Source organism: Mugil cephalus, chromosome 10 (genome assembly GCF_022458985.1).
Source record: "Mugil cephalus isolate CIBA_MC_2020 chromosome 10, CIBA_Mcephalus_1.1, whole genome shotgun sequence".
Taxonomy (NCBI): Eukaryota; Metazoa; Chordata; class Actinopteri; order Mugiliformes; family Mugilidae; genus Mugil; species Mugil cephalus.
In genome coordinates this window covers 8,257,374-8,280,358 of record NC_061779.1, presented here as the reverse complement: position 1 = coordinate 8,280,358, position 22,985 = coordinate 8,257,374, and the positions used below count along the sequence as shown (strand labels likewise).

General features: G+C 39.9%; 1 protein-coding gene and 1 pseudogene across 1 annotated transcript; both read left to right on the top strand.

Annotated features, from left to right (window-relative positions):
* The first annotated feature begins 288 nt into the window (after positions 1-288).
* LOC125015500 (probable E3 ubiquitin-protein ligase HERC3) lies at positions 289-10,828 on the top strand. The gene is made up of 23 exons (XM_047597440.1): positions 289-523; positions 604-724; positions 1,021-1,097; positions 2,025-2,246; positions 2,349-2,440; positions 2,976-3,106; positions 3,464-3,588; positions 3,681-3,754; positions 3,837-3,943; positions 4,271-4,330; positions 5,706-5,808; positions 5,901-6,096; positions 6,177-6,325; positions 6,435-6,551; positions 6,648-6,749; positions 7,455-7,625; positions 7,728-7,868; positions 7,961-8,127; positions 8,208-8,274; positions 8,354-8,424; positions 9,098-9,281; positions 9,375-9,477; positions 9,977-10,828. The coding sequence occupies exons 1-23, from the start codon at positions 310-312 to the stop codon at positions 10,192-10,194; spliced, it is 3,012 nt and encodes a 1,003-aa protein (XP_047453396.1). The 5' UTR covers positions 289-309; the 3' UTR covers positions 10,195-10,828.
* A 2,337-nt stretch (positions 10,829-13,165) lies between these two features.
* LOC125015499 lies at positions 13,166-22,307 on the top strand (annotated as a pseudogene).
* Positions 22,308-22,985: the final 678 nt, after the last annotated feature.

Below are 22,985 nucleotides of genomic sequence, written 5' to 3'. Positions count from 1 at the left end.
CCTGAGATAATCCGCGGATGTTTTGCATCATTTTCATATTCAAACGTGGAAAATTCTGATGAAGGTTGCAAAATCTTTCAAGCATCATCGATATGTGTATTATTGATTATTATAATCTGTACAGTAAAGCACAACTTACAAAATCCTTTATTCATTTAACGCGATTACTTGAGTTTCGCTGTCGTTTTCCTCACGTCGAGTGGAGCAGATCAGCTCATGCTTAAGTTTTGTTTACTAGTTCTGTTAAGTTTCGTTTCGTGCTCACTGTGTATATAAAAGCCGATCAGCTGTTGGACGGGCTGAGTCAACATGTGGTCGTGGGGAGAGGACTGTCAGCGCGGCTTCTCGGTGAAAGGAGAAAGCATCTCCTCGGACGCCGGGGTCCATCGCCTGGAGCTCGGCTGCCAGGTCTCGGATGTGTCTGCAGGAAGCAGAGTTCTCGCCTTCGTCAAGAGCAACGGCAACGCGTTCATCATACGGACGAACGAGAGACAAGACGGGACAAGAGTGAGGGGGAAGCAGAGTGAGCATCAGGAACCTGTCCCCTGTTTGTCTGTCTGTCTGCACTCAGATCTTATCTATGACCTATTTATTTTCTCGCAGAGTTTGTGAAATGTAAAGAGAAGATCGAGGCTGTGAGCTGTGGAGATGATTTGGTCGCGCTTCTGTCTGAGGGAGGAAGACTCCTCTGTGTCGACACAACTCGCTCTCCCTTCACCCCCAGGTGTGTCCTGGAATGAGTCAATAACATTGTGTTATGCTTCATATAGTAATATATATATATATATAGACTTTGCACATAAGAGAAACATACTTAAAAACCATAGTTTAAAAAGATTAAATGTTACATGTCATATAATATATGATTGAAATAATAATAAAAAGTAGGCTATTACCATTATAAACAAATGTAAAAACAGAAATAAAGTTTGCAAAACAGTGTCCAAGGTGATCCACTTGTTTGGATATGATTTGAATATGAATATATTAATACTTTTTCTGTTTCCTGTTATCTCTTAGGCCTCTGGAAGGTTTTTCTAACATCACCATTTCTCAAGTTGCTTGTGGGAGCCAGCACTCGGTCGCCCTGACCAAAGGTAATAATAAAAATACAGAAACAAAAAAGAAATACCTGACAAATTATTAGGTACACTTGATCGGGCAGAGGCGATAAGACAGCCAGAAGTGTTACGACCCGGCTCGTTTTGGAGAGCAGTAACATATGACTGAGATTGGATATGAGGTGGAAGCGACAACTAAGACGGGCTCTGGTTAAAGTCAGGTGTTTAATTAACCAAGGAGAATGCACTTGCACAAGGAAATGTAACAAAGACAGGCTATGCAGGTGTTGACAAATAACCAGTACACTAATTGAAGTTGAATGGATTGCAGTACAAACACTCTAAATACTCTCTAATGGTATGCAACCTACAGCAAGCTACTCACAAGCTATTTTGATTGATGACACCCGATTGGCATGTCACAGCCACACCAAACACAGATGCCAGGGGACAGCAACCAGGAAGTAGGCGGTCTTAGCTCCAGAAGGACCAATCCTCGACAGGGAATCACACAGCTGCATAACCGACAGAACCACTCATGAAAACACAATTAGTATATGCTAACTGACACTGTTTTAGGTCATAATGTTATGCCTGATTGGACCTTCTCAAAACTTTATTTATCAATCTCTTCCACAGATGAAAAACGATGTGTTAAAATAGGAATGAAAAGAGGAATGTGTCTGCAAACAAAATTATTCTAACTTTATTGGCAATGGTGTAGTTTGCCACTGTGAGAGAATACTGTATGACTGAGGATAGACTAGTTGTACCTAGGGTTGGGTTTGTGGTTCTTCTGAGCTGTTTATTTTTGTTATGACAGCACCATCTTACAGCTGCTTATTCTAAAGTTAAATACAAATTGCCTTTAGATAAATGCTGGTTGAAGAAAATATATCTAATGACCGGGTGGGTAAAGCCTGTATTTGCTGGGACTCAAACCGCGTGGTGATTTCCCTACAGGTGGTCAGGTGTTCACCTGGGGCCAGGACTCCAAGGGTCAGCTGGGTCTGGGGAAGAGGAAGGCCGGGGCTGGTTCACCCCAACAGCTACGAGCTCTGTCAGCGATCCCTGTGGTCCACGTGGCTGCAGGTGGGGAGCAGAGCTTCGCCCTCTCCGTCTCTGGAGGTGTGTTCGGCTGGGGAGGAAACCACTGTGGCCAGCTCGGACTGGGAGACACAACAGGTTTGGGTTTTTAATTTCTTTATTTTAATGTCGCTTTAAATCGTGCACACTTCACGATCATAATAACATTTGTACAACATTGGTTGTTTGTGTTTCTTGTAGACAGACATATGCCAACTTCTGTGCAATGTTTGAACATGAAGAAAACAAGTCAGATTTCCTGTGGAACAGACCACACCGCCATCTTAACCAAGGTTGGCCAACAAAAGCTTCCTGAGAGTGTTTCACAATGTTGCACGTTTTAATGCCAGAAAGGAAATTACTTTCTAGAGAAGCTTTAGAAGGGAGAGCTTTCTAAATCATTCAGCAGATGACACACCCAAGTATGTTTGATTTGTGATTTTGAATAAAATGTCAATGTAAATCGATTTTTGGAAAATAATTTAAAGAAAGTTTGCAGTTACAAGATGTTTGAGGAACATTTCTTCTGAAACCAGTCTTTACTGCCAGAAAAACTGAATTCTACATTAGATTTCACCATCTTTTCACCTGCAATTTTCTGGTTTATTAATATCTGTAAACTAAAATCATACATGTAAAGTAAAAGAAATATATGTATATATATATATATATATATATATATATATATATATATATATATATATATATATATATATATATATATACATGTATCATATTATTATTGGAAAAAGTGACTGAATAAAGTTTCCACAGACATTAGAGTTCAAAGTCAGTCTTTAATCTGTGCTTGTGTTGTTGCCTCCTCAGCACGGTGCAGTGTTCACGTTCGGCTCTGGTCAACACGGACAGCTCGGCCACAACTCGTCACGAAATGAACTACGTCCTCGTCTGGTCGCAGAACTCTGGGGGGCAAAGGTCACCAAGATCGCATGTGGAAGGTATGAAACCCGTACTATATCTGTTCATTTAGAAGCCTGAAAGCAAAACAAACTTTTTGTGGCAGAAAGTTCTTCTGTGAGTCTAAAGCACTGATTATGCTCCAGTTAATCAAATAGTTTAGATGTGTTTCATCATTTTATCTTTATTTCATATATTATATATATTAATACAATAAAATAGTCTAAGCAAAGAATTTAAAAGTAGTAGTAATGGATGTACATTATTTACATAGGAAGGATAAATAAAAAGCTGCAGTAATATGGATGGAGGAGCACTGAAGTTATCTGTTGTACAGCACACAGCATTATCAATGAAAACTATGACTGAAACATGTTTGTTGTATATGATCTCCTCAGACATCACACCTTAGTGCTGACGGAAGCCAAGAGGATCTACTCCTTCGGTTGTGGAGATCAAGGGCAGCTTGGTCATGGAGAGGAGAGTCATGCATCTGTTCCACTTCCTGTTCAGCTGCCACAGGGTAGAAACAAACAAACAAACAAACATTTCTTACGTTAACGACTTCCTTTAATGAAGGAAGCAGCTAATGAACCATTCTCACTCATTTTTCAGACACCAGCGACGACCAAATTAGAAACATCTTTGCAGGAGAAAACTGCTCGTTTGCAACATGCTCGTCTGATCAGGTCTGTGTAGAGCAGATATGATGATGATGATGATGATGATGTAAGGAAGTATAAACCTGGACTCAACCTGTTTATTTTACAGGATTCAAACACAGACAGTGTCAGCAGTGTAACACAGACCTGTCTTGACGGCATGATCGACAAATGGACGTCTGAATGTGAGTCCAAATCATGGAAGAAGATCAAACTGTGAGTTCATATTACTATTAAAATATTACTTTCAAATATATACATAGTTAAATAAAATGCAGTTAAATGAACATTCATGGAAAACACAAATAGTTATTAACTCCAATATGAGAATTATTCTTAAGAAAAAAAATATCACACAAGGAAACTCAAGCTAATGTTAAAGAGTTTGACTGCTGCAGGGACAAAGGATCTTCAGTATTTCTTCTTCATCCTCAATAGTTTCTGACTGAATGAACTACTTAAGGTCCAAAATGTTTCATACAGAGGATGAGAGGCAATGTTTGGGATGTTTGACAGTTTCACTAAGATGTTAAATGTTCACAGGGAAATCCACCAGATGTTTACCTCTGCTTCCTGTCTGAATAAAAGCTTCCTCAAGAAAAGGTAAAAATTCTTGATTACCGTGATGCTCCAACTTATAGTTAGCAGCATTAGTAGCAGAACAACTTTTAAATGTGTAAAGAACTTTGGTTTATCAGTCTCGTCAATCTTTATTCATGAAGCACACATATACTGTATTAGGAGAGATAAAAAGACTAAAATCATAAAACAAGCATACAATAAAAGGGCTGTGAACAGACATAAGGACCGATAAAACAATATTAAAATTATAAAACAAACAAACAATAAGAGCTAACATCTCAAACTGAGTTAAAAGCTAAAGAGAAAAAATAATTGTTTTAAGAGAGGATTTAAAAAGAAGAAGTGAGATGGCCTGCCTGATGTGCAAAGGCGCAGTCACCTCTCAGCTTCCCATTTGTTTTAGGGACAGCCAATAATGACTTATCTGCCAACCTGAGAGTGTGAGGGAGCGTAGAGCTGGAGCAGGTCAAAATAAATTAAAGAATTTTAAAATGAATATGGAAATGAACTGGAAACTAGTGAAGTTCAGCCAAAATTGGGGTAAAGTGCTCTTGTCTTTTGGTTCCAGCTAAAAGTCGGGCAGCAGCATTTTGAACCAGCTGCAGACGAGAAAGTGACGTGTTGCTAAGCCCAACATAAAGTGCATTGCAATAATCTAAACGAGTTGTGATAAAAGCATGGACTTGACCACTGATGTGCATCAATTTTGAGGGCGCTGTCGAGGTTTACACCAAGGATAGTTGCTGTCTGCGTCAAATATTGATTTATAGGCCCCAGATCACCTCAGTTTTATTGTCATTTAGGTGCAGAAAATTCATGGCCAGCCATGCTTTGATTTCTGCAAAGCACTCTAGCAGTTGTTTTGCAGAGTAATTATCAGCTTGTGGCAAATATATTTGATAGTCATCAGCGTAATAACTAAATGCAATGCCATGTTTCTGGAGAATTGATCCAATAGAATGTAAGTAGAGAGAAAACAGAAGAGGGCCAAATATAGAGCCTTGCGGCACTCACAACCTGAGAGGTGCTGTATGAGACTGTATGTATGGCCCCAACATGGGGAGTTTATGTTCAAATACACTTTTAAATATTAAGATACCCTTAACTACGAAGCATATTGTGGTGAATGTCGCATCTGCTAAACTCTTGATATGAGATTTCATGAAGTTAGTATTCAACTCTAAGATTCTTTTGCAAAATTGCAAATCTATTCTTGTACCCTATTGTTCAGTGCGGTGAAGACTAATGGGGATCAATAATAAAACAAACGAACCAATCACATGCCTTTGTTTTATCAGTTAATATTTAAACAAATGACCAACAATGTCAATGAGCGCTTGAGCAGCTCCTCAACAGTTGTCATAGCTTTACTTTTTTTTATTATTATTATTAACAGAGAAAAACATTTCCAAACTTCACCAAAATTCCACGGCTTGAACCTGTTACTTGCTCGAGCTGCTTTCAAGGAACTGGTGAAGAAGGAAAAGCTTTGGACAGAGGTGTGTTTAACTTAAAAATAAAGTGTGTTTTCTTTAATTATCTATGTTAAAGTTTAAATCTGGTGACTATCAACGACCTCTTCACCCAACAGGTCGAGGCTGCCATCCTGCAGCTGCTTCCCTCTCTTGATAAGAACCCTGTGGGGGTGGAGGGTTTGAGGATCTACCTGCTTCTCAACGAGCTCCTTCATGTGATCCAGAAACACACACAGCAACAGAGCACAAAGCTCGCTGAGGCCGTCGCCGCTGCTGTGACAGGCTTGTCAGGGAAAAACCTGCAGGTCATAGGTACTGTCTTAGTGTTAAGTTATGTCTTCAACGTGTGTTCCCGTTTTAAAAAGCTCACGTTTCCACATTGTCTTCTTCAGGGAACTGGTGGTCCTCACTGTCGCCCTCCACCATGACTAAATATGTCAAGGTGTGGAAGCAGGCCCTCACCGTCATCCTGTCCTACGAACCTGTTCCTCGCAGCTCTGGAGTCAGAAACCTGCTTCTGGTCCTTCAATACATGTACAATGTCAGTATCATCATCCAAAAACCTGCATTCAGGTTTACTGTTTACCACAAAATACCTTTTACCTTTGTGAATGATAATAAATGTAGAACAAAATGGGATTTCTTCAAAGGTCAACAGCAGGGTTGCAGAATCTCGAAGGATCCCAGAGAGCTTCTTTTGTTTGGTGTTTGACGACATGTTCCTCGGTGAGGAACTGGACCTGTGGCATTCACAGTCACAAAAAAGGGTAAAAAAACCAACACTTTCTGTTGACTTTTGTTTGTGTCCATTGAAACATATTTTTAAAACTAAATTGTTTCTTCTTCCCTTTTGCCCATTTTAGTTTGGGCGAGCTGAGCCACCACTTGTCCTTTGCAACTTCCCGATTGTGTTGGATCTGCAGTCGAAGAAGAAAGTTTTTGACATGAACACTGATTACTCCAAGGTAAGTGAAGCCTGGTTAGGACTAACTTTTACATACATTGTTTTCTCTGATATAGTTCAGGGCTGCAACGTAATTGCAACAAAGGAATTATGAGAAAGCGTTTTGACACTGAGGCAATGCAAAAACCCAGAAGCAGGGAACAGATCAAGTGGTTAGTCGTGAAAACTGATAATTATTTTAGTTAAAATCTAGAAGTGCCACTAGCATATTCTGTTCCATACATTTTCTAGCAAAGTCAAGGGATGGCAAGTGCCATACCTTGCCAGACAAAAGACACACGGCAGGAAAACACCAAAACCACAACTGATGTGCACTTAACGTAGTGTACGTACTACCTAAATGTACATACAACAGACTTGCTTCAGCAGATTTTTGCATGACAACTTAAAGACTGGGGGTCACAGGGTATGTTCCTCTCATACACTAATAGATTTCTGTGTCGACTGTCCCCAACGACAGCAAACTGATGTAGACTTTGCCCAACTGGGAATCGTGGGAAAAATCTGGCAAATATATTGTAGTGTTTTCTCAGCTTTAGTTAAAGAAAGGATTATTCAGAAAATAAGGGATTAATTAACTAATCAAAGTCAAATAATTGTTTGTTGGAGCCCTAGTATTATTGTGCAATTGAAGAACAGATATATCTACCCTCTGTTTTAGCAGCACAATGACGTAAGGTCAGTAATAAATTAACCTTTATTCCAGTTTACAGAAGTGCATCGCATCATGAAGGAACGATTTTGGATGTTTGAATTCTCTCCTCCAAGTCCTCCAGATGTGTATTTTGTGCTGGACCTGGAGCGAGCATCAGTTTTGGAGGACACCTTCAAACAACTCACTGATCGCAAACACCGAGACTACAAGAGGCCACTTGTGGTAAACAACCCAAGCCCCATGTCACATTAAAAACACATTATCGTGTAGATTTTCTTGTTAAAGCAGCAACTTTTGTTTGTTTGTGCCCTTTTGTCTTTACAGGTGGTTTTTGATAAAAACTACACCATCGACGATGTCTTCAAGAAAGACTTTTTTTATAAAGTCTTTCATGAGATGGTGTCAGCTAAATCTGGGATGTTTGTGTTCAGTGACTCTGAAACGCTGGCATGGTTCTCTTCCAGAGTAAGACTTTAAGCATTTTCAAAAATTCCTAATGATTAAAGAATGAGATGTCCATCAATCCTAATTTTCATCGTCCTTACCGTCAACATTAGGCGACACAGGAGGACCAGAGATTCCTCAAACTCGGACTTCTGTGTGGACTGGCTTTGTACAACCAGTGCATCATCCACTTACCATTCCCACTGGTTCTGTTCAAGAAGCTACTCGGTGTAAAGCCTTCTCTTGAGGATATGATGGAGTTCAGCCCAAGTGTTGCAAAGTAAGTGGAAATTTATGTTTCAGATTCATAGTTTTTTCCTTTCTTCTTCTAAATCTCTTTTGTCTCTCTTTTGTCTGAAGGAGTCTTCAAGCCATCCTGAACGACTACAGTGATGAGGAAATAGAAGGGCTGTACAAGGATTTTATTGTAGGTGTTTTACAGATTGTTAATAGCAAGTTTTAAATAATTTAATTTCCATCTAACGCAGTATTCTTTCTTATAAAAGATCAACTGGGATGGTGCCGACGTTGACCTTGATCCTGAAAACCCTGAAAAGATGTTGACGGGTCAGAACAAGTAAGTATCTATTACTCTAATTTTCTTTTGTGTGTTTTGTTATTTAAATATCACTTGAAGTAATGTGAAATCAGAACAATGCACTATAAATATACAGATCAGTCACAACATCCTGACCACACACATGAGAAGTGAATAACACTGACCAACTTGTGACTATACAATATGTTTGTTTATCCTTGTATTTGTTTTATTCCTTTATATTCGTATTGCTGAGGTGTTACTTAGACATGTAGCACACATCTAAACCAGACCAGGCATTCCCACCCCATAGCAATGACACTCCTTTATGGCATCAGTCATCCCCAGCAGGATGCAGCCGGACATGCACACAAAAAAGCTTTAGGAACAACCAAAACAACACGAAGAACAGCACAATGTGTTGAAGTGACCAATACAAACTATGGTATTTTATTGTAATAAAGGAATGTTGTATTGTACTCTATATTTTTCCACAGTGCTGTTCTGCCACATCTACAACGAAATTTAACAGTCCAAGTTATATTACGTATAGTGTATCCAAAGGGAAGAACGTCAAAGAGAAAACTCTAGGACCCAGAATAGATCCTTGGGGTACACCACAACTAAGAACTGAAAAGTGCAACAGATCAGCTAATAACTGGAAATGGGTGTGGAGCTATTTGTTGATTTATGACTTTAATCTGCTCAACAGGAAGGAGTTTGTGGATGCCTATGTGAATCACGCCTTCAACACATCAGTTGATGCAGTGTTTCAGGATTTCAAGCAAGGCTTCTTCCAGGTGTGTGACTGGGATATTGTAAAGCTCTTCAGGCCAAAGGAGCTGCGGGAATTGATGGTGGGCAAAGACTTAAATGACTGGGAAAAGCTGAAACAGGTAAAGTAAAAAACAAATCAAAAAGAGGTTCTTCTTTTGAATACTGCAAGCTTTAATAACAGATGAATTAAAGTTTTTTCTTGTGGTCATCAGAGCACAACTTATGAGGGAGAATACCATGTCAGTCACCCGACCATACAGATGTTTTGGGAGGTTTTTGATGACCTAAGTGAAGATCAGAAGAGAGCACTTCTTTGTAAGTATGTCTGTGGAGGTTCTCAGTCCTCCAGGTCCAAAAAAAGACAAAGTGTAACAAGGGCAGGTGGACTTTTAGGGTTTCTAGAAGGCGTCTTCAGTTCTAAAACGCTTGGGGTTTAAATGGGAACATTTGTAGGTGTTGGTCATCAGAAACTCACATCCTGTTGCCCTTGTTTCAGCTTGTTTTTGGATTCCTTTTAAGTATTGCATCTGATTTTGACACTTAAACATTGTAAACATGCTAATCTGCATGAATAGACTTGCTGTATACCTGGAGCTTATCCCAGTTGCTACTGGACTAGAGATGGGGGTAAAGGATGCCTAATTAAGTCAATTATCAATATTGTGTTATCATCTCAAACCAGTTTCATATAGTTGGTTTAGGGAATTTTTACTACAATGTATGTCAGCGTTTGTGGTGAAATACATAGAAAAGTAAAAAATAAGAGAGTTTAAAAAGCTAGAAGCTCACTGATTCCCACTTCTTCCTCCACCAGGGTTTGTGACAGGGTTTGAACGCCTGCCTATTGTCGGCGGGGACAAAATCAAGATGAAAGTCGGAGTTAAAAATGTGAACGACTGCGACAATGACCAGTACTACCCTGAGACACATACGTGTTTTTCACTCTTGGAGCTGCCCTTATACTCAACCAAGGAGATCATGAAAACCAAACTGATAGAGGCCCTGAACAACAATTTGGGGATCTACCGGTGATCAGTGCTACTGAACAGAGGACTCAACACTGTGATAGAGTGCTTTGATGTAAATGGACCAAACTGCTGTCTTTAGAGAAACTGCTGCTGATCCTGGAAACTGTGTACAGTTGTGTACTTCCAACTGTATTGGATTGATTTTGATAATCCTTTTTTTGTGTGTAAAAAAAACATGATGACAAGAAAGATGTATGTGTGTGTTGGTGTGTTTAAACATTTGTGTTAATGGTCACAAATATCCAAGTGACGAGGAGTTTGTCTGCAAGCGAGAGCCCTCTGTAATGTATCCATCATCAGCCCTTCAGTCTATTGGCTGTATGCTTGTTATAGTTACAATATTAACAGTTTCTCAGAGGGAATCATTTTTGTATTTAGTGAGCCCTGAATTTTGAATCTGTATAATACTTTAATATAAGACTAAATAACTGCACTTTGTTTTGTGTTAATAATGAGCTTCTTTAATGGCTGTGGACACCTAAGGTACCAGAATATCAGAAATGTTTATCGATCATTGTGGTCAAGCATCTGTGGAAACTGTCTTTAGTTCTAATAAAGATGAAGGAATGACGATCACTATTCTTAGCCTCCTTCTGTATCACTTTATATCATCACAATAAAGAGCATTCAAGACTCAAGTATTTTTATTAAGTTGTCTTTTCAGAAAATTAAAAATATTTAAAGTGGACTCTGAGGTTCTGGTGTCCAAACATATTGAGTGATGTTAAATTAGCTGCTGTCATTAATACATCATGTTTTGGGAGGACTGAACTGAAAGGACTGCCACATTTTTACAAGTTGTGACAAGTACATGGTATGTTTTGTATTTTATGTAGTATTTCTGATTCAAATTTCTGAAAATCAGACCCCGACTGATGATGTCACATTCCATTAGTAAATCACTGATGATGTCACAGTCCTATGGTACCACAGCATTCCGGAGGGGTATAAATAGCTCACAGATTCCAATTCACTCAGTATTCATTACACTGAGAAGACAGTTCGTGATAACTAAACCTTGTTCTGAGAAGATATTTTCAAGACAATCCGATTTTGAGTGATGGCAACGAACACAACAAGTGGCATGGACCAAACAAGCAGTCCACGCGAAGAGGAGACTCCTCCGACCACAGTGGACGTGATTGGGCCTGTTAGTGAGTCTTTCATAAGGAGGCTTGAACCCAACCAGTGGGCACGTTTGATCTCAGGAAATCCTGATGATGAAACCAAGTACATGCTGGCAGAGCTGCTAACGGACATGATATCGCTCCTTACACGATCAATGCTGGCAGAAGTCAAGGAGTTAAGCCTCAGGAGTACTTGTTGTCCAGTTTGAAGGACACAGTACCTTGTACTTTTGCTCAAATTTTGGATGTTCCAGATGAGGTTTGCCGTGAGAGCTCAGGCTCTTTGAAGAGCATAATTGCCAAAGAATCGGCAGCACATGTCAACTTCATGCACTTTACTGGCATGTACACTGCAAGACTATGTGGACAGTACACTACTGCCCTCCTAACCATGGATGAAATGCTTCATCACACCATGAAAATGCTGAAAGAGTGCAGTGAGAAGAAGAAAGTGAGCTGCAAACCTCAACCACTGAAGCTGAAACTCAGCCTGGTCACATCTATACCAAGACACACTGAAGAAGACCAAGAAGATCTGGACTCCACAAAAAGTGGTGTCGCAGACAGTTTGGAAGAGAGACCTGATCCAGATGCAAGACCAAACTGCACAGTCTCTCTGACAAGCAAGATAAAGAGCCTGATGTTACAGAGGTCACCGCTGTGAACGTCTTTGTGCCTCCAGACGTAGCTTCAGGGTCTGCCTTAGCATTTCCAGCATGTCCCAACCTCACGTTAACTGCAGCTTTGCCCACTTCCAGTAGTCACATTAGACGCTCTATCTAAATGTTCTACTTAGAGCAGATAGAGGAAACATGGATTAGGCCTTTACTTGATAAGCAGAGAAGAAAAGTCTCACATACATTATTCTCTTTTGGGCTAATGTTATCGCCGGCGTTTACTACTACGAGTTCAGGATGAGTTTTTCCTGGAGGTAAAACCCATCCTGACCTCTGTCAGTGCTGAGGTTCAGACCAGATAATCTTCATTTTTAAAACGCATCTGAAAGCTACAGGCATCGAAGGCCAACTGTTGCTCTGATCTAAGGTGTTTGGACCAAAAATTTGCACCTGAACTCACCAAAAAGACTACAACTAATGACCAGCTGCTATGTACGGTATGTTCTGCACATGCGTGGACAGATTAACTCTCCAAACCAGCAGATGGCAGTGTCTGTACTTGTTATTAAAAAGGGGAAACAGCAAGAACTACTATTAGCTAGGAGGCTTGACGGGGTAATAAAAATAAATTCTTGGGCAGATACCAACAATCTAAGAAACTGTCCAGCAAGTGCCAACGGTGCACTCTAACCAACATTTGTTTTTGTGTGTCACAGCCTTTAAACTTCCCAAAACACTGGCAGGTTCATGAGGTGACGCCTTGATTAATGTGACCATAAAGGCTGCAGCCAACAACTATATGTTGAGGAAATATCTCTTCATACCATCAGGTGGCAGTAGTCCATATTTGTTGTTTAAAAGGGAAAACAGGAAGGCTAGGCTACTATTAGCTAGTAGCCTAGGAATCAGAGTTGTGAATATATTTGTAAATTTAAAAAGGAGAATCTCTCCAATCTCGTACTCTATAATGACAATAAAGGCTAATTTACCAATAAATAAATGTGCAACTTTTCTCCTTCAGTGAGGTAATCCGCGGATGTATTGCATTATAAAACTTTCTAGTCTGTACAGTAAAGCACAACTTAAAAAAAAAAAATCAGTCTAAATTCTTTATCCATTTAACGCGATTACTTGAGTTTCGCTTTCGTTTTCCTCACGTCGAGTGGAGCAGATCAGCTGATGCTTAAGTTTTGTTTACCAACTCTGTTAAGTTTCGTTTCGTGCTCACTGTGTATATAAAAGCCGATCAGCTGTTGGACGGGCTGAGTCAACATGTTGTCGTGGGGAGAGGACTGTCAGCGCGGCTTCTCGGTGAAAGGAGGCGCAGGCGGAGAAAGCATCTCCTCGGACGCCGGGGTCCATCGCCTGGAGCTCGGCTGCCAGGTCTCGGATGTGTCTGCAGGACGCAGAGTTCTCGCCTTCGTCAAGAGCAACGGCGACACGTTCATCATACGCATTAACGAGCGACAAGACGGGACAAGAGTGAGGGGGAAGCAGAGTGAGCATCAGGAACCTGTCCTCTGTCTGTCTGTCTGTCTGCACGCACTCAGATCGCATCTATGACCTATTTTTTTCTCGCAGAGTTTGTGAAATGTAAAGAGAAGATCGAGGCTGTGAGCTGTGGAGATGATTTGGTCGCGCTTCTGTCTAAGGGAGGAAGACTCCTCTGTGTCGACACAACTCGCTCTCCCTTCATCCCCAGGTGATAAAATTATGTTATGCAAATATTAATATATATAGACTTAGACTTTGCACACAAAAGAAACATGCTTAAAAACCATAGTTTAAAAAGATAAAATACAATTTGATTAAAATAATAATAATAAAAAAAAAACATTATGAACAAATGTAAAAAATTAGTTTGTAAAACAGTGTCCAAGGTGATCCAGTTATTTAAATGTGGTTTGAATATGAATATCTTAATACTTTTTCTGTTTCCTTTTTATCTCTCAGGCCTCTGGAAGGTTTTTCTAACATCACTATTTCTCAAGTTGCTTGTGGGAGCCAGCACTCGGTCGCCCTGACTAAAGGTAATAATAAAAATACAGAAAGGAGAAATACCCACACTTGGCAAATTGTCAGATAAGTTCGACAGACATATGTTTGTTTAAAACTAATAAAAACAATCCAATGTATGGCACAATAAATCGATCACAGATGAGATAGATAGTTGAAGTTGGTTGAAGAAATATATCTAACGACCGGGTGGGTAAAGCCTGTATTTGCTGGGACTCAAACCGCGTGGTGATTTCCCTACAGGTGGTCAGGTGTTCACCTGGGGCCAGGACTCCAGGGGTCAGCTGGGTCTGGGGAAGAGGAAGGCTGGGGCTGGTTCACCCCAACAGCTCCGAGCTCTGTCAGCGATCCCTGTGGTCCACGTGGCTGCAGGTGGGGAGCAGAGCTTCGCCCTCTCCGTCTCTGGAGGTGTGTTCGGCTGGGGAGGAAACCACTGTGGTCAGCTCGGACTGGGAGACACAACAGGTTTGGGTTTTTAATTTCTTTATTTTAATGTCACTTTAAATCGTGCACACTTCACGATCATAATAACATTCATACAACATTGGTTGTTTGTGTTTCCTGTAGACAGACATATGCCAACTTCTGTGCAATGTTTGAACATGAAGAAAACAAGTCAGATTTCCTGTGGAACAGACCACACCGCCATCTTAACCAAGGTTAGTCAACAAAAGCTTCCTGAGAGTGTTTTACAATGTTGCACGTTTTAATGCCAGAAAGGAAATTACTTACTAGAGAAGCTTTAGAAGGGAGAGCTTTCTAAATCATTCAGCAGATGACACATCCAAGTATGTTTGATTTGTGATTTTGAATAAAATATCAATGTTAATCGATTTTTATGAAAATAAATTTAAGAAAGTCTGCAGTTGTTTTAGGAATGTTTCTTCTAAAACAGAATGACAGCTTAGATTTCAACATCTTTTCACCCGAAATTTTCTGGTTTATTAATATTTGTATATTAAAATCAAAGGATCTCAAAGGGTGATACATGTAAAGTAAAAGAAATATACATGTATCATATTATTATTGGAAAAAGTGACTTAATAAAGTTTCCACAGACATTAGAGTTCAAAGTCAGTCTTTAATCTGTGCTTGTGTTGTTGCCTCAGCACGGTGCAGTGTTCACGTTCGGCTCTGGTCAACACGGACAGCTCGGCCACAACTCGTCACGAAATGAACTACGTCCTCGTCTGGTTGCAGAACTCTGGGGGGCAAAGGTCACCAAGATCGCATGTGGAAGGTACGACACCCGTACTATATCTGTTCATTTAGAAGCCTGAAAGCAAGACAATGCTGATGCTCCAGTTAATCAAATAGAGGAGCACCGACATGAATAAGATGTAGTTGTCTGTTTTACTAAAACTTTGACTGAAACATGTTTGTTGTATATGATCTTCTCAGACATCACACCTTAGTGCTGACGGAAGCCAAGAGGATCTACTCCTTCGGTTGTGGAGATCAAGGACAGCTGAGACACGGAGAGGAGAGTCATGCATCTGTTCCACTTCCTGTTCAGCTGCCACAGGGTAAAAACAAAGAAACATTTCTTACATTAACGACTTCCATTAATGAAGAAAGCAGTTAATCAGACATTCTCACTCATCTTTTCAGACACCAGCGACGGCCAAATTAGAAACATCTTTGCAGGAGAAAACTGCTCGTTTGCAATGTGCTCGTCTGATCAGGTCTGTGAAGAGCAGATATGATGATGATGATGACGATGAAGATGATGATGATGATGATGATGATGATGATGTAAGGAAGTATAAACCTGGACTCAACCTGTTTATTTTACAGGATTCAAACACAGACAGTGTCAGCAGAGTAACACAGACCTGTCTTGACAGCATGATTGACAAATGGACGTCTGAATGTGAGTCCAAGTCATGGAAGAAGATCAAAATGTGAGTTCATATTACTATTAATATATTACTTTAAAATATATACAGCAAATAGTTAAATAAAGTGCAATTAAATGAACATTCATGGATAACACAAATAGTTATTAACTACTAGGAGATGTTTGGGATGTTTGACAGTTTTACTGAGATGTTAAATCTTCACAGGGAAATCCACCAGATGTTCAAATCTGCTTCCTGTCTGAATAAGAGCTTCCTCGAAAACAGGTAAAAGTTCTTGATTACCGAGCGGATCGTGAAATTAAACACAAGAATTTTAACACAGAAAGTAGTGACTTTTGTGATGCTTCACCTTTAGCAGGATTAACAGAAAGCACAAAATTAGCAGACAAACTTTTAAATATGTAAAGTACTTTGATTTATGTTCAGAAACACTTTAAAGTGTTGAGATGCAGTAGATCGTGGTAATCTGCTGGTCCATCTGCTAAACTCTCAAAATTGCAAAAATCTGAATTGCAACTCACATAAATTATATTACCCCTCAGGTTTTTTCTACGCTCCAATGGCACAGCAGTCCATAATAAAACAAACAACCCAATCACATGCTTTTGTTTCATCAGTTAACATTTGAACAAATGACCAACGATGTCAATGAGCGCTTGAGCAGCTCCTCAACAGTCGTCATTGCTTTAATCTTTTCTTTTTTTTGTCTAATTAACAGAGAAAAACATTTCCAAACTTCACCAAAGTACCACGGCTTGAACCTGTTACTTGCTGAAGCGTCTTTCAAGGAACTGGTGAAGAAGGAAAAGCTTTGGCTAAAGGTGTGTTTAACTGATCCTAAAAAAATAAATAAAATGTTTTCTTTAATTATCTGTGTTAAACTTTAAATCTGGTGACTATCAACAACCAATAGGTCGAGGCTGTTATCCTGCAGCTGCTTCCCTCTCTTGATGAGAACCCTATCGGGGTGGAGGGCTTGAGAATCTACCTGCTTCTCAATGAGCTTCTCCATGTGATCCAGACACACACATATCAACAGAGCACAAGGCTCGCAGAGGCCGCTGCCGCCGCCGTGACAGGCTTATCAAAGGAAAGCCTCCAGGTCATAGGTACTGTCCTAGTGTTAAGTTATGTCTTCAACATGTGTTCCCGTTTTACAAAGCTGACATGTTTCCACATTGTCTTCTTCAGGGAACTGGTGGTCCTCACTGTCGCCCTCCACCATGACTAAATATGTCAAGGCGTGGAAGCAGGCTCTCACAGTCATCCTGTCCTATGATCGTGTTCCTCGCAGCTCTGGAGTCAGAAACCTGCTTCTGGTCCTTCAATACATGTACAATGTCAGTATCGTCATCCAAAACCTGCATTCAGGTTTACTGTTTACAAAATACTTTTTACCTTCGTAAATGAACAAAATGGGTTTTCTTTAAAGGTCAACAGCACAGTTGAGGAATCTCAAAGGATCCCTGAGAGCGTCTTTTGTTTGGAGTTTCGCGACATGTTCCTCGGTGAGGAAGTGGTCCGGTGGCATTCACAAAAAAGGGTAACACTGGTTCATTTTGAATCTTTGACGTTTTTTGTGTCCATTGAAACATATTTTTAAACCTAAATTGTTTCTTCTTCCCTTTTGCCCATTTTAGTTTGGGCGAGCTAAGCAAACACTTGTTCTTTGCAACTTCCCGATTGTGTTGGATCTACAGTCGAAGAAAAAAGTTTTTGACATGAGCTCTTTTTACACCAAGGTAAGTGAAGCCTAGTTAGAACTAGCTTTTACGTATACTCCAGTATAGTTTAGGGCTGCAACATACTGTAATCATAACACTGGAACCAATCATTTCAGTAACAAAAGGTAAAAATGTTGTGGAAATGTCAGAATACACTGTAATGATTTTCTGCCATTATAGCAGCTCTAACTTCGAGGTATGCAGAAACAAAAAGCTTAATTCATATGATTAAAACAGTTTAAGTTTATTTAATTTATATAGCACCTTAGAAGCAAAGAGCGTTTACACCAAAGTGCTTCGCATTCAACATGTCATATATAACATGTAAAATATAAATCAACATCAATGTATCAACAAACAAAGAGCTGTTAACACCCAGGGTGACAAGATGAAAAAAGAAAAAGAGATCAAATGCCATTGAAAGCCAAGGAATAAAGATGGGTCTTAAGGTGCTTCTAAAAAGCCTCAACAGAGTCAGAGCTCCTAATAGATTCTGGCAAGATGTTCCAGAGCCAAGAAACTGCAACAGAAAAGGCCCAATCCCCTGCCTTTTTTCTCTCCATGGTCTGAGGATCTAAGGGTTCTGGTAGTGATGTAAGGAGTGAGAAGCTCAGAGATACATGAAGGGACGAGACCATGGAGGGATTTACAAACAATCAGGAAGATTTTGAAGCTTATCTAAAAAGAACGGGGAGTCAGTGTAATGATGCAAGAATAGGAATGATTTGGTCTCGCTTCTTTGACCTTGTTAATAACTGGTTGGGTCTCTTAAGGTTGGGATTAAAAGACCCAACAAGATATTGAAATAAACATCAGTAAAACCACTGAGAAGCAGCATACTGTCAGCGTTTGGTCAGTATTTGGACCGGTTGGTTGGCGGGAGTCATTTTGCCTCCAAAAGAACCCTGTGGGGGTGGATGGCTTGAGGATCTACCTGCTTCTCAATGAGCTTCTTCGTGTGATCCAGACACACAAACAGCAACAGAGCATAAAGGTTACAGAGGCCGTGACAGGCTTCTTGGGGAGTTTTATCCAATTGTTGGTTGGTGGGAGTCGTTTTGTTCTCAGTTGAGGTTTTTTCAGACAGAAAAAAAAATCCCTAGAGTCAATATGGATTGCTAATGGTTAGCGTTTTTACAGTGTTTTGACACAGAGGCAATGCAAAAACCCAGAAGCAGGGCACAGATCAAGAGGTTAGTCGTGAAAACTGATAATTATTTTAATACTGGCAGAATGAGGCTGAAGGTGAAGATTTGAGGGAGACTGAGCTTGGCTGGAAATCTCAGACTTAACGGGGCCTGTTCCCCTCACACACTATTAGATTTCTGTACCGACTGTCCCCAACTATGGCAAACTGGTGAAGACTTTGCCCAACTGAGAATTGTGGGTAAAATCTGGCAAATATCTTGTAGTGTGTCCTCAGTTTTAATTAAACAAAGGATTAATCAGCTGCTCTGAAATCATAGCCAAATAATCGTTTGTTGCAGCCCTAGTGCTATTGTGAAATTGTAGAACAGATATAGCTACACTCTGTTTGTGAAGCACAATGAAGTAAGGTCAGTGATAGATTCAATTTTATTTCAGTTTACAGAAGTGAACGACATCATCAATCAACGATTCGGGATGATTGAACTCTCTCCTCTACGTTATCGAGAGATGAGCTTTGTGCTGGACCTGGAGCGAGCATCAGTTTTGGAGGACACCTTCAAACAACTCACTGACTGCAATCAGACAGACTACAAGAGGCCACTTGTGGTAAACAACCCGAGGCCCATGTCACATTAAACAACACATTATCGTGTATATTTTCCTACTAAGGCAGCAACATTTGTTTGTTTGTGCCCTTTTGTCTTTGCAGGTGGTTTTTGATAAAAACAACACCATTGATGAGGTCTTCAAGAAAGACTTTTTTTTATAAAGTCTTTCATGAGATGGTGTCAGCTGAATCTGGGATGTTTATGTTCAATGACTCTGGAACGCTGGCATGGTTCTCTTCCAGAGTAAGACTTTAAGCATTTTCAAAAATTCCTTATGTTTAAAGAATGAGATGTTCATCAATCCTAATTTTCATTGTCCTCATCGTCAACATCAGGTGACACAGGAGGACCAGAGATTCCTCAAACTTGGGCTTCTGTGTGGACTGGCTTTGTACAACCAGTGCATCGTCCACTTACCATTCCCACTGGTTCTGTTCAAGAAGCTGCTCGGTGTAAAGCCTTCTCTGGAGGATATGATGGAGTTCAGCCCAAGTGTTGCAGAGTAAGTGGAAATTTATGTTTCGGATTCATAGTTTTTTCCTTCCTTTTTCTAAATCTCTTTTGTCTGAAGGAGTCTTCAGTCCATCCTGAATGACTACAGTGATGATGTCATAGAAAACCTGGACATGGACTTTCATGTAGGTGTTTTACAGATTATTAACATCAAGTTTTAAATAATTAAATTTTCATCTAACGCAGTATTCTTTCTTATAAAAGATCAACTGGGACGATGCTGATGTCGACCTTGATCCTGAAAACCCTGAAAAGATGTTGACGGGTCAGAACAAGTAAGTACCTATTAGTCTATTTTTTTTAAATATCACTTGAAGTAATGTGAAATCAGAACAATGCACTATAAATATACAGATCAGTCACAACATCCTGACCACACACAAGAGAAGTGAATAACGCTGACCAACTTGTGACATACAATATATTTGTTTATCCTTATATTTGTTTTATTCCTTTATATTCGTATTGCTGAGGTGTTACTTAGACATGTAGCACACACCTAGACCAGACCAGGCATTCCCACCCCATAGCAATGACACTCCTTTATGGCATCAGTCATCCCCAGCAGAATGCAGCTGGACATGCACACAAAAAAGCTTTAGGAACAACCAAAACAACACGAAGAACAGCACAAGGTGTTGAAGTGACCAATACAAACTATGGTATTTTACTGTAATGAAGGAATGTTGTATTGTACTCTATATTTTTCACAGTGCTGTTCTGCCACATCTACAACAAAATTTAACAGTCCAAGTTATATTACGTATAGTGTATCCAAAGGGAAGAACGTCAAAGAGAAAACTCTAGGACCCAGAATAGATCCTTGGGGTACACCACAACTAAGAACTGAAAAGTGCAACAGAACAGCTAATAACTGGAAATGGGTGTGGAGCTATTTGTTGATTTATGACTTATCTGCTGAACAGGAAGGAGTTTGTGGATGCCTATGTGAATCACGCCTTCAACACATCAGTGGATGCAATGTTTCAGGATTTCAAGCAAGGCTTCTTCCAGGTGTGTGACTGGGATATTGTGAAGCTCTTCAGACCAAAGGAGCTGCGGGAATTGATGGTGGGCAAAGACTTAAATGACTGGGAAAAGCTGAAGCAGGTACAGTAAAAAAAAAAACAAAAAAAAAACAGGTTCTTCTTTTGAATACTGCAAGCTTTAATAACAGATGACTTAAAGTTTTTTTTATGGTCATCAGAGCACAGTTTATAAGGGAGAATACCATGTCGCCCACCCGACCATACAGATGTTTTGGGAGGTTTTCGATGAGCTAAGTGAAGATCAGAAGAGAGCACTTCTTTGTAAGTATGTCTGTGGAGGTTCTCAGTCCTCCAGGTCCAAAAAAAGACAAGGGCAGGTGGACTTTTAGTTTTTCTAGAAGGCGTCTTCAGTTCTAAAACGCTTGGGGTTTAAATGGGAACATTTGTAGGTGTTGGTCATCAGAAACTCACATCCTGTTGCCCTTGTTTCAGCTTGTTTTTGGATTCCTTTTAAGTATTGCATCTGATTTTGACACTTAAACATTGTAAACATGCTAATCTGCATGAATAGACTTGCTGTATACCTGGAGCTTATCCCAGTTGCTACTGGACTAGAGATGGGGGTAAAGGATGCCTAATTAAGTCAGTTATCAATATTGTGTTATCATCTCAAACCAGTTTCATATAGTTGGGGTAGGGAATTTTTACTACAATGTATGTCAGCTTTTGTGGTGAAATACATAGAAAAGTAAAAAATAAGAGAGTTTAAAAAGCTAAAAGCTCAATGATTCCCACGTCTTCCTCCACCAGGGTTTGTGACAGGGTTTGAACGCCTGCCTATAGTCGACGAGGACAAAATCAAGATGAAAGTCGGAGTTAAAAATGTGAACGACTGCGACAATGACCAGTACTACCCTGAGACACATACGTGTTTCTCACTCTTGGAGCTGCCCTTATACTCAACCAAGGAGATCATGAAAACCAAACTGATAGAGGCCCTGAACAACAATTTGGGGATCTACCGGTGATCAGTGCTACTGAACAGAGGACTCAACACTGTGATAGAGTGCTTTGATGTAAATGGACCAAACTGCTGTCTTTAGAGAAACTGCTACTGATCCTGGAAACTGTGTACAGTTGTGTACTTGTATTGGATTGATTTTGATAATCCTTTTTTTTGTGTGTAAAAAAAACATGATGACAAGAAAGATGTATGTGTGTGTTGGTGTGTTTAAACATTTGTGTTAATGGTCACAAATATCCAAGTGACGAGGAGTTTGTCTGCAAGTGAGAGACCTCTGTAATGTATCCATCATCAGCCCTTCAGTCTATTGGCTGTATGCTTGTTATAGTTGCAATATTGACTAATAACTGCACTTTGTTTTGTGTTAATAACGAGCTTCTTTAATGGCTGTGGACATTGTAACAGAATATCAGAAATGTTTATCGATCATTGTGGTCAAGCATCTGTGGAAACTGTCTTTAGTTCTAATAAAGATGAAGGAATGATGATCACTATTGGGAGATTGACCATTCTTAGCCTCCTTCTGTGCACTCAACTTTGTTCTTCTGTAGTCAGGGGTTATCTGTCCACTTTCAGTCCCCTGAGGTAGCCTTGTCTGGACGTCTTATTTCAAGCAGTAATTTATGAATGAATGAATGAAACAGTTTCACTTCATCAGAGTGATGGATGCCTTTATGGCTCGCCTGGATGAGGAGTCTTCAGTACAATGTTGTTTCCTGCATGTCATCCAATTACTTTCTAAACCTTAACTTCCTCGCTCCAAAACAAAAAGATCCAGGATGTTCAGTGAAAACCCATTTTCTTTCAACATCTCCAGACTGCAGCGCAGCTTTGAGTCAAATCAAGATTGTGAAGAGAGAAGGGGACACCTATGACTGTACGCCTGGGACAACCACAGCAAAGTGGAGACAAGCAGGAACGATCAAGCCGTCGCAGAATGAAGTTGATATCTACGGTGTTCGTCATGAACCTGTACTTTTAGAATCATATATAAGTATAGTCTATGGTCACTATAGTATTCCTTTGCTGGAAATGGATGCTGACTTTTTTCACTGTGAATAGTTATTAACATTAAGACCACGTCCAACCAAAAACCTTCGTGTCACTTTGTATCATCACAATAAAGAGCATTCAAGACTGAAGTATTTTCATTAAGTTGTCTTTTC